Below are 11,526 nucleotides of genomic sequence, written 5' to 3'. Positions count from 1 at the left end.
TGTCCGCATACAAGCACACGTACACACACACACTCACACCTTCAGACCAAAAACAAACTCCTTTGAAGTTCCTCGGAGAGGTCCTAGCACGCAATGCTTCGCCTACTAGTGTTGACCTTGTGCGTGCAGAGCCTGCTGCAGGTAGTTGGGCGATAGGTCATCCTTGGGGTATCCTTGATGAATCTCTTCCCAATCCGCGATCGGATTTGTCCTTTTCCTCCTTTTTTTATTATTTTTTTTTTTTGCTGTTTTCTTCTTTTTTTCTTCTCCCAAACCGACGTAGGTACCAATGATGGTCTTGGCAAAGCCAGACTTTGGCATCAACCTGCCGATCACGGGTAGCGGAAAGGTGTCGCAGGCGATTAATGATGCGAAAGATGTGGTGGATGCGGTGGACGAAAACACGCTCTATACCGCCGAATCGGACTACCCGGGACTGCAGGACCTAGCGGATCTACTGAAGAGCATGGCCGAACTGACGGTGAGGCTGAGCGACGAGCTGGTGCCGCTGGTGACGTCGCTGGTGGCGGATATGTCGGGCAATGTAGCGGGTGCTTTCGGGCCCGTGTTTACGAAGATCGCCGATATTAAGACGGCGATCGGCACAGAAATGCCCATGGACAATATTGCCATCGGGGAACTCGTGGGCCATTACGTGCCGGAACAGTTCACCGACGGTTTCGCGCGCATCACCGACGGGCTCACTGAACTAGAGACTATCCTAGGCAGCCTGAAGACTGCCATCGACGCAGCTGTACTGCAGGCAGGTGCCGATGCCATCACACCGGCGATCGTAAAGAAGAACGTCAAACCGGCACTGGTGTACCGGGTAGTGTTTTCCATCAACCAGCTGAAGGCTTACATTCCGGAGGTGAAGTACACTATCGACAGTACGCTCGAAAACATCAACCTGGCCGATGACTACGTGTTGCTGGTGTCCAGTGCGATGCTTGCTTCCGACGCCACCACCACACAACTGCAGGCTCAGATGAGCGCTGTCACCGACGCCATTTCCACCACCGTAGAAACCGCTCTCGATGGCTACGTGGGCGACTTCGATACGTTGGAGTCCAACGTTGGCGACTACGCAGCCGTGGCGGCTGCCACCGACTACACCACGCTCACGACCGCCCTAGAAGCGTACAAGGCTCACCTGGATACGCTCCAGCCTACCAAATACCCGGCCCTCGACGGATATCTGGCGGCGCTACTCGAAGTGTTCAACACAGCGCTCCCCAGTTCTGGGTCATCCGGTGGGATCTCGTCGGACCTCCTGGACAGCCTCATCCTCACGCTGATCGAGAACGGCCGCTACGCCCAGTTCTGCTTCTACAAGTACTACGGACTGGTGCTCGCCTTCCTCACCACGATCGCCGATAACGCCAGCCTGTGCTTCGACAAGGAAGAGCGTCGGTTGACGTACCTCAAGGACTCGCTGCCACTGATCACTCAGCTGCTTCCGTTCGACTTCGACATCATCCTGGACCAGGTGGGCATCTGTGATACGATCACCGATTCAACAACTCTTGGCGAATGCATTACCACGGTGAGTTACGATCCGCTTTCGGAGTCAAGTATCCATTCCGATTTCATTTGAACACACTTCAACACCACCCCCTCTATCGTTTATTGCACAGTTATCCGGGTTCTATACCGCAATTGCCACAGAGTTCGGACACAAGCTGCAGTACTTGTTCGATCTGATTGACGCGGAAACGGAGGCAAGCGGTAACCGGTTCCTTATCTGCATCGAGCTGGTGAAGCTCAACCTGGTCGAGATCAGTGAATCGAACCTGCAGGACGAAATTCGACAGTGTGCGTTGGATGGTCCGACGGCGGACGACAATATTTAGTGGCCCTGATATGTTTACATTCCTTCTGCTTCAACGCTGAGATGGTGAGAGAGGAACCAGAATACGAGAGTCAGAACTATACTATTGTGAACGGTTATGCTTAAATAAATCATACGATACATAATCCGAGCGGCTCGAGGATCAAATACGAGCATCAATTGATGCAAATCTGATGAGAATTCCCGAAGCCTTTTCAAAGGAATATAGTATTTTCTCCTACACAACATCATGTTCAACTAGAAAAAAACGAAGACTTGCGAGGTATTGTTTGCACAGATGTGTCCAAGGGTTGCAAACTTGAAAGTGAGTTGGCAATAGGAGACACAAATACATATTTGGTTTTGCTAAACACGATTACCAACAACATTGAGAGTCTGAATCTATACGAAAACTTAAAAAAAAAATATCGCTTGCATATATTCTCATACATTTGACTTCACGGCACTACCGGTATCTTGTCGGCAATTGAAGTTTGAAGGAATAATAATAACTTCAAACTGTTCTGTCGCAGTGTTTTTATTTATACAATTTTGAACACATATGTTAAGACTTTTTATCCAAACTGTGGTTACGATGTGCGCTTCTTATTTTATAATAGTATATGATTGTAACGTAGTTTTCTCTTCATGTATGACTTTGTTAAGTTATAGCTCAAATGACTTTCCGTGACTACATATGCTGGAGCCTTTGGATCCTGAATGGTTATCGTCGTTGTTTAGAGAGCAATTGTACGGCATTTCGCGAAAAAAATAGTACAGGTCTGAAACTTTCACAACTTGATTACTACTATTTACTAATACTACTAATAAATACTAGAAGCGCTACAGCAGCGCGCTTTCCTTGGTTCAATTTAGTTATGGTCAGACATTAGTTGTCTTATCCACTGCTCCAACGCCGCGGCCTTGGAGTGCACTTGGAACTTGAACGTAATCGAATCGGGTAAAAAATAAAAATAACTTATTTTAAATCACCGATGGCGTACACTGAAAACATGTTGAGTAGCGATAGATGATGATAATGTTTTGAAATATGTCTTAAAATAAATGTTAAGGTGCTGGGAATTAATGGCTGAATGTACGCGAATGTATGCGAACAGATAGTTTTTACTATCTTCCACTAGCTATTATTTTTTAATGCCAGCATAAAGGGGCCTCAGAAAAATGTAAATCAGCTATCTAAGCTAATGATTTCAGGCAGAAAAGATCGACAAATGATTCCATCTTCTACACTTACCTCAAGTGTTTCAGCTGCAATCAGAAACCAACCGGAATAGTTGACAAACTGAGCGAAAATTGTCGCAACGATTGAGACCGAAATTGTCCAGAAAACTATGCAAAGGATGAAGGGTCGTTTCTTTCCGAACACTTTTGTTTGTTGGTACAATATTGATTGTGACAATTGAAAAACAATTGAAGATGCATTAGAGACATTTTATAAGACAGTGTCGCCATTTAAATAAGCACAACAATGAATAACATGGCATCAAGGCCAGCATCAAGCTACGGAACGGGCATAGTATGATACTTATGGTTACTTTTGTCAACGTGGGGCCTAACGTGTTCTAATGCGCCCTCCTCACGAGTGTAACGATCGGCAGCATGGTAGCTCTCGGCTGCTTATAACTACCAGTACAACAGCGTGCCCCATCCCGAGGCGAGCAAGCAACAGTTTATATGATTTACAGATTATTAATAGACAATCATTGGAAGCCGTCGTCGCCGTGATCTTGCTATCCGCGCGCGTTTCCATCTCGTTTTAACGCGGCGTCTGTAGGTTTTCCTTCATTTTTGCCCGCTTTCTCGAACTACATGATCCGAGAACGCCGATTTGGAAATACCGAAACCGGTAGTTGGTGCAAGCTGCAAATGGGGTGCTTCCCAACCGCGGGAGTAGAAACCGAACGGGTGGTCGCCCTTTGCTCTATTAATACCACAACCTTACCCCAAACCCATCCCACCCACCTTAAACCACGCCAAACTTCTTACTTTAAGAAATATCGGCGTGCAACAAACGGTTTACCAATTTGACTATACCGAGGCGTCCTAGTTGGCGTCCCGGAACGGCCATCCCCGGGATGGTTTTGAGAGACGAAGCGAACCACTCACCGACGCACACACCTTTGAGAGACAACAAGATATCTACACCGCCAGAGTGGCTATTATTAACGTTATAATGTTGAGAAATGTTTATATTTAAAATATTATTTCCACCGAAGGCACGTAACGAGATCGTACTGAGATGGTTGAGGGAGGGGGAATGCGGCAGTACCCGTTGAGCGATGGATCGCGATCGGATATGATGATGCGAGCTGCAACGAACGGTGAGCTGAAGCAACGGCGATAAAAGGACGCCAAGATGGGACCGGTAAGTGATACGGGGGAAGGTTGTAAGATGGTTAGAATTTCTGCACGCTATTTAGCACACATCAGCAAGATGGAAGTGATCGAAGACGTTGAGCAAGCGGCTCTGGCGCAAAAGATGAGTTAATTAAACGATGAATTACTCCGCAGCTCTCGATGAAGGAAGCATTCTGACCAAGCGGTGTGCCACCAACACGTACACTGGAGGTTTTGGGTGTATGTGTATGTGTGCGCGTGAGCAGTGATGCCACAAATTGCCCCCACGGCGATGGGGCTATAAATCTGCGCCGCACCGGTGGTTCTTATGACGGAAACCATTAGGAAGATGATTTAACAACTTTACAAGACACTAAAAAACCACCGTGAAGCAATGCGTCGTTGTTGACCGTATCGGGTAGTAATTAGAACAAAAAAGTCCAGTAAATATAATACGATACACTACCCCCGTTCGCAATGTGTATATCTTCGCATTGGTTTTCGCACCGTGTAGTGGGTGGGAGAGTGAACAGTTTGCTACAATTTGCATGCAATCAGCAAACTGCAGTAAAGAGGCGCCCCGCAAAAACACCCTCTAATGGGCGCACCTGTATAGCGGGTGGGTTAGCGATGGGGGAGGGATGGGAAGAGAGAAAGATAAAATTAAAACCACCCCGCGACTGCCGGCATGTTCGTCCCGGGGCGCCACGTGCAATTATTCACATGACAGCCGTGCGATGCTTGGAGAGACAGACGGCGATCCGAGGCGAATTCCGTAACCTAATAAACGCCATCGCACCCGGTTCGGTTTAACTGCCAGCTTTAGCAGTACATTCGCTGGCATCTTCAAATCCGTTTCTTACACTAGTCGAGCCTGACCGGGAACGCCACTGGCCATCACTCTGCGTTAAGCAACAACGACGCTTCGCGAACGGGACTGACGGAAAATAAAAATATTCAAGGTGTAAAATTCAGAAATACAAGCACCTCCTTTTATTAGATGAAATACAAGGAGAAAATCACATCGCTCGAGCACTGATCATCAACAGTGGTTTTTCAATTGAAACTATACCTTCTACCAGCACTGTTTTGCACTAATATAATTGTTGAGAATTATGGGTATGATTTTTAAAAAATGTTGTTCTTTATTCAAGATTCACTAATAAACTTGTGCGTAAAACAAGAAAAATGTTGTTAAAAACTACTATATGATTAATTGTACATACATGCTTCACACTTTACGAACACATTTGTGAGTTTAATTCTTTACAATAGAGTATTTTATGCCAGGGTAAACACATAGGAACAGGCTTCTAAACTTGTTCATTTGAAATCAACGTTAAACATTATATGCACTGAGCAAAATTAGCTAAGCTAACACAACAGTATTTAATGAACAAAATATATCACATGGAAAATGCTCATCACAAATCAAAACAAACACAAAGAATCTAAATTATTACCTGAACATATGCAGCAACATGCATTAGTAAATAATTTGATTTGAAAGATTTGACCTATTTTTGTAAACTGAATATAGGAGCAAAGTAAAAGAAAGTGAGTGAAATAAAGATCCATTAACAAGACCGTCAATATCTAAAAGCACAATCAATATGGAGAATTGACAACCACGGGTCATTTGTAGAAAATGATTGGTATTTAATGTACATTGCTCTTTGAAACGGTAAACACATGAGCGATTCACAGTAAATACGCTTTAGGCCGTATAAGTGACGACGATGTACACAGGCTGATCACATTGGAAGAATATCATAAAACACGTCAAGAAAAATCAAAAGCTAAATAAAAACAGTTATACGCTATTTCCCCCCGATTGGATTCATTTCGCCATAAATTGAAGGGATAAATTTAAATCTAAATGTGTATCATGTCTTTACATTACACTGGTTACGTCGTAGCTTTGACATCGTACGTGAAATCGTATAAAATAGTTAACAAGTAGAAACTATAAAGAGCATTGGTATGATGGAGGCGCCTGGTTCTTCACACATCAAAACAAAGTTTAAGATGTTTGTTTTGTTTTATTGCTTTCCGTCTTTGATTTGCCCACACAAGAGATTTGGATATGTATTAAAACCTGTGTTTGAGCCAAACATTTTTGCTATCTTGTCTTTGACCGATAAAATGTAGTCATCTGCCGTTTTAAGGTGTGCGATCGTTGTATCGATGGTGTCCACAATCGAAGGAATGCAAATCTTCACGTCAGTCATCGCTCGTGCAACATCGTAAACGGTGCCCACGGTAAGATATTTGTACAGAACGGCCGAGGGAACATCCCCCGAGCCAAACTTCGCCACCGCGGTCAACAATGCCCCCCTCAGTACGTCCAAACTTCCTCCTAGCCGATCCAACCCACTGCGCAGACAACCGAAGGCATCCTTAAGCCGATTCGGCACCGACGCACTGATCAACGTTTGCAGCTGGTCCAGCTCGGACGGCAAGGTTTGTTCCATGTACGCTCGCGTGGCGGCAATCCCGGCGAGAACCGGTGCGAACCGACCCCGCACATCGCCGGAAACATCGTCGGTCAGGGTGAGCAGGGGAGCTGTAACGAGAGCGTCCACGTGTACGATGAATTGTGCCAGCGTTGTCAGTCGAGCGAGGGTTTGGTTTAGCTTCGCATAGCTCGATGTTAGCGTGATGTTGAGCCGATCGTCAACTGTGCGCAGCAAAATACCAGTCTGGTTGGCTACCTTGGACACCTGATCGCTGCCGGAAATTGGACTCGGAAGACCAAAGTTTGGAACGGGGTTGGGAAGTACAAGCTGGGGGAAGGTAAAAAAAACACCATTAAACCCAAAATTCTTAATTTGAGATCATTGTTGCTTAGTGTGCGCAAAACTCACCTCGAATAAAATGAAAAACAAGAATAATAACGTTTGTATCGCCATTTGTAATTTTAAAAACCCCTTTCGGATTGTTGTGCTACACGAAAACTCGACGCCAGAAATTCATCCTCACATCTAGTGAGTCTGCAACCGTCGCCAAACTGAACAATAATATGGACCGTTTCGAGCATCAGCTGATTAAATATTGACTCGTGCAGCGGCCGATAGCGTTCTGTTCCATACACGATCAAAACGATGCAAAAACCGAACGATGAACGTTCTAAGCGGGATCGCTCTGGAAGCGGCACAATATTATGATGTTATCAATTTGAGATCGGAATGGTTTTACACAAAAAATATTTATAGTTTGATTTTAAAAATTTTATAATTGTTGTACAAATTATTTTATCGACACAATTTTCAGGTTAGGTGTGTAAAATTAAAACAAGAAAATAATATTAAACTCCAGTAGATTAAATACTATTTTTGCTGTTCACCATGTTCAAACAGAATCTCACTGATAAAACCTAAGAATTTATTCAATTAAATGAAAACATCACTTAACAGGTAAAATATAAATCAACCTGAAAATAGCAGCAACGTAAAGCAATATATTAAAATACAGAAGCATCAAATTAAATGGTTATCGATTAGAAATAAATTTACCATGGCTTGTTCCCACAATTTAAAAGTATACCAAATCAATAGCGTTTATGGCGCAATGTCATCTAGGAAGTATGACGTCGAAGCAATAAACAAGTCATAAAATAAGGTAGGTGATACAGGAAACAGCAACCCATTACAGCAACCAAAGAGTAACGCCACTAAGAAGCCTTCGGATGAAGTTCCTCTGTCAAGTTGAAGAGGATAGACTACAGAGTGTGGTACCGACTAGACACCAGTACGGCTCGATGTTGAACCACTCCCTTAAGTACAGATTGGTTCGGTTTCTCCCTGGTACTCCAATCAAACGTATTCCAATGACGTTTGGCTCCAAGCAAAGGTCGTGCGATCACGTTCGATTAACGCATCCAGCCAAGGTCATGGCGTTATTCCCCGATCGGCGATCACCGAGAGAGAACTGAACGACACGTGCCCTCAGCCTCAACATGCAACTGAAGCCTTCCTTTTCGGTCAGTTCACTCCTCCGTCGAGCTCTTGATAGTTGCGATCTTTACCCCCATTTGCACGCCGTTCTCCCGGTGCCGCACGCAAAGTAACGTGATCCGCGCCACGATGTCTGTGGCCGTAAAATCATTTCGAATGAAGATTGATCACCTCCTGCTCTGACGGGGGTTGAAGTGTCACTTGCGACTCGCAGCGTAGGACGCCGGGCATCGGACCGTTCGCAGGCTTTCCTTTGAGCCGCTTTATGGGCCAACCATTTTCGACGTGGGATGTCTGTTTGTTTGGTTTTGTTGTGTGAAATCATTACCTTCATGTAAGCGATACCGCCCAAGAATTTCATCCGTCAAGTAGACATTCGGTGCTGTCAAAAGAGCAGATATGGAATGGTGGGGTGTGTGTGTCACTGTGACAAACATTCGAAAACCACAGACCCAATAATTTGCCAAGGAACAGGTAACAATTTTGCTAAGTGCTTCGAAAAGAATAGAGAATAGTACCACACAAATGAGAAAGTGACGCAAAATCAAGACGTTGAAAACCACGTTGTTTCACTTGAGAACTCTAAGCTCGCAGATGACCACTAAGGGCAAGAAGTAAGACTACAGCAAACACGTTAAGCCAATGAAAATGGTTTTTTATTACAAACACTGTGTTGATACCTCCGGACTTTAGAAAAATAAAACATCCATCCTGCTTGTCCACCCGAAGGCATCCTTATTATCTACCGCCCTGCTTCCAGGTCAACTGCAGTAAGCGTGCATTATGCATTGGGTCAAGTACGGTCAGCCTGTTATTTTACCTCTTTCCCCTCGTTACCTGCTAAAAGTAGCTTTCCTTCCTCGCCCGATTCCTGCTCACAGTACGGTCCATGTCGTCTGCATTTCCTAATCTCCCTTCTCAGGTCATCCGTCGATTCATCGAGTAGCCTGAACGTCAGAGACTCCACGCAGGCCAGCAGTCGGTATTTACTTGCCACCGCCTCCGCAATGGCGACTTCGTAAATCAGATCAAACTTTGTTTCAAAGCTGCTCGCCAAAAAGTTGTACGTGAACGCCAGCTGAAACACGCAAAAAGTAAGAGTTAGTGACAATGGGGCTTAGGGTTGTTGCATGCCGTACATACATTGGCGACACATTGCGCACGCCTGCTGGTTCGGCGTATTCCTTCGCACGCGGTAAGCTCATCAAACAGGTCCTCGAAGTCGAACTCCAGTGCCGCGACCAGTCGGAGTAGGGTTTCCTCGAGAAACTGCAGCCTCTCCAACTCCCTGTCGATACATTCTTCCACGCCACTGTAGCCGAGATCGGTGAATCCTAGCAGTATTTCCGAGTACTTGTAGAAGCAGTAGCGCGAGAAGGGCCCGTTGGATAGCAGCGTGTCCAAGAGTGTGTCTACGACGTCTTGTCTGTTGCTCATCGGATCGGTATTGTCGGGGTCGGTCAGGTACTCCTCGAGGCTCTCGGATATATCGTCGAGGGCCAGATAGAAGCTAGAGCTGGCGGAGCTCAACCTGTTCAGGACCGAGTCAAAGCTAGAGAGGGCGCTTACCACACCCGAATAACTGGAAACCGACTGAACATTGGTAAGGCTTGACAGTTGCCCCACGACCAGCCCCAGATCGCTGTGAACACTTTCCACGGCCTCCGCAACATGGGTGACGATTGGATAGACGCCAATCTCTACCAGCTCGGTGTACTGCGTTACGTCGGTCACGTCGGATGTTGCAGCCTCCAGCCGCACCACGTACTCGTCGGCTGTCCGAAGGTTATCCACCGTAGTGACAATCAGGTATGTGACCAACGGCAGATAGCCTCGCAAGGCACGCACAGCATACACTACCCGATAGACATAACGCGGCGGTACATCCCGTCGTTGGCAGCTGGACTCCTCGCTGCTTCCCAGGATTCCCTGGACCACCGAGGAAAGTTCTTCCAATGCGTCTTGAAGCTCGCTAAGACCATCGTCGATGCGCGAGAGTGCGTCGTTGAACTGCGCTGCAAGGGGTCCTCCAACGAGCTCGTTCATGACACCAAGGATTACATCAAAATCTTCGGCTATCCAGGTCTGTGCAGCGTCGATAATGCCGGTCACGGACGAAAATAAGCCGAAATCGCTTGTATTATCCGTCGTGGTGAGAGTCTCGAGGCTCTCCACGATTGCTCCGAGGTAGCCTTGCAGGGGAAAGCCAACCGCATTCAACAAACTGTACAGTACACCTAGTGTTTCATAGTCCGACTCTAGTGTTAACGGTTGTAAACTACTGGTGACACTGCCAACTTCACTGTAAAGGACCGACAGCGCCGACGACACCTTCGTAGCACCGTACACGGTATCTTCGAGTGCAAAGTCGGGCCGTGGTTCTGCAGGAACGGACCACTGTACAAGGAAGACAAAACATGCTTTTTTGAACCAGAAAAAAAACGCCATCCTCATGCACGACAGTGCCGCCTATGGACCAACCTGCAGCGAACAGATCACGACCAGCGAAAGTGCCCACACTCGAAACTTCATTGCAGTTGCCATCGGACTCCTAGGTACACCGAAACACTACTATGTGTCGCTGCAGCTAGCATGCGTCGAACCATTTATAGTACTTTCCACTGACCCGGGCGCATACAGAATGCTCCCAACAGTGCGGTGCAGCTAAGTAAACTCGGCTCGGTGCAGCTTTATGGAACAACGCACCACCGACATCCAACGAAACTATCAATCCAGATTGGGTCTGAAAATCCGTGTTGTCACATTGTTGCCCCACTTGCTGCCTGTTAATTTCCCAACATGTTCTTGTCATTACGTAAAGCCATATACAACACCCAAACAGTGGACCAGTGACTCCATCGAAGAGAACTTAGAAAGATGCCGAAATAGACGTATATGATGAAGTTTGTTTGAGACAAAGTGGAAGAGGTGTGCAATATAGCCAAGCAGGTTTCAGTTAGAAAATTGACTTGCCATCCTCTCAAATGGTCGTATAATTCGGTGCTCAACTAATCCATTGCTGACACATGGAACAATTCTTGAAAACGAAATCATTTAATTTTAAGTAAAGTAAATAAGATGCTAGATAAACTAAGTAATTTGGCATGTTTGTTGGAAAAGTTACAGATTTTAAATTCAACATTGAATTACAAAATGAAAGACAGATAAGAATAACGATGCTCAATAAGAATAATTTGAGTTATACATAGTTATAGTTATACAAAACTGTATGGGAGCTTATCACATTTTTGTCATTGCCTTTCAAGTGTATTAGACAAAACAAGGAGTTCGTTTTATCTGTGATCATTATTTCACTTGATAAACCTACCAATATCAGATGCAAAAAAGGCAAAATCACCGATCGGACCATCTCAGACTGAA

At 45.5% G+C, this 11,526-nt stretch overlaps 2 protein-coding genes across 2 annotated transcripts; one reads left to right on the top strand and one right to left on the bottom strand.

Moving 5' to 3' along the window:
* The first annotated feature begins 93 nt into the window (after positions 1-93).
* On the top strand, positions 94-1,853 carry LOC131294269 (uncharacterized). Its single transcript, XM_058322315.1, has 3 exons — positions 94-144; positions 284-1,546; positions 1,638-1,853. The coding sequence occupies exons 1-3, from the start codon at positions 94-96 to the stop codon at positions 1,851-1,853; spliced, it is 1,530 nt and encodes a 509-aa protein (XP_058178298.1).
* Positions 1,854-6,231: 4,378 nt separating this feature from the next.
* On the bottom strand, positions 6,232-7,101 carry LOC131294268 (uncharacterized). The gene is made up of 2 exons (XM_058322314.1): positions 7,057-7,101; positions 6,232-6,975 (listed from the first exon to the last, which is right to left on the bottom strand). Exons 1-2 carry the CDS (start codon positions 7,099-7,101, stop codon positions 6,232-6,234), a joined length of 789 nt encoding a protein of 262 aa, XP_058178297.1.
* Positions 7,102-11,526: the final 4,425 nt, after the last annotated feature.

This window comes from Anopheles ziemanni, chromosome 2 (genome assembly GCF_943734765.1).
Source record: "Anopheles ziemanni chromosome 2, idAnoZiCoDA_A2_x.2, whole genome shotgun sequence".
Classification (NCBI taxonomy): domain Eukaryota; kingdom Metazoa; phylum Arthropoda; class Insecta; order Diptera; family Culicidae; genus Anopheles; species Anopheles ziemanni.
This window is presented reverse-complemented; position numbering and strand designations above follow the sequence as displayed.

Bases quoted from the DNA above. Each gene is read 5' to 3' on its own strand.
- LOC131294269 (XM_058322315.1), top strand. From the start codon at position 94: ATGCTTCGCCTACTAGTGTTGACCTTGTGCGTGCAGAGCCTGCTGCAG. The intron at 145-283 runs GTTGGGCGATAG...AAACCGACGTAG, and splicing joins TGCAGAGCCTGCTGCAGGTA to GTACCAATGATGGTCTTGGC. The intron at 1,547-1,637 runs GTGAGTTACGAT...TTTATTGCACAG, and splicing joins TTGGCGAATGCATTACCACG to TTATCCGGGTTCTATACCGC.
- LOC131294268 (XM_058322314.1), bottom strand. From the start codon at position 7,101: ATGGCGATACAAACGTTATTATTCTTGTTTTTCATTTTATTCGAG. The intron at 6,976-7,056 runs GTGAGTTTTGCG...ACCTTCCCCCAG, and splicing joins TGTTTTTCATTTTATTCGAG to CTTGTACTTCCCAACCCCGT.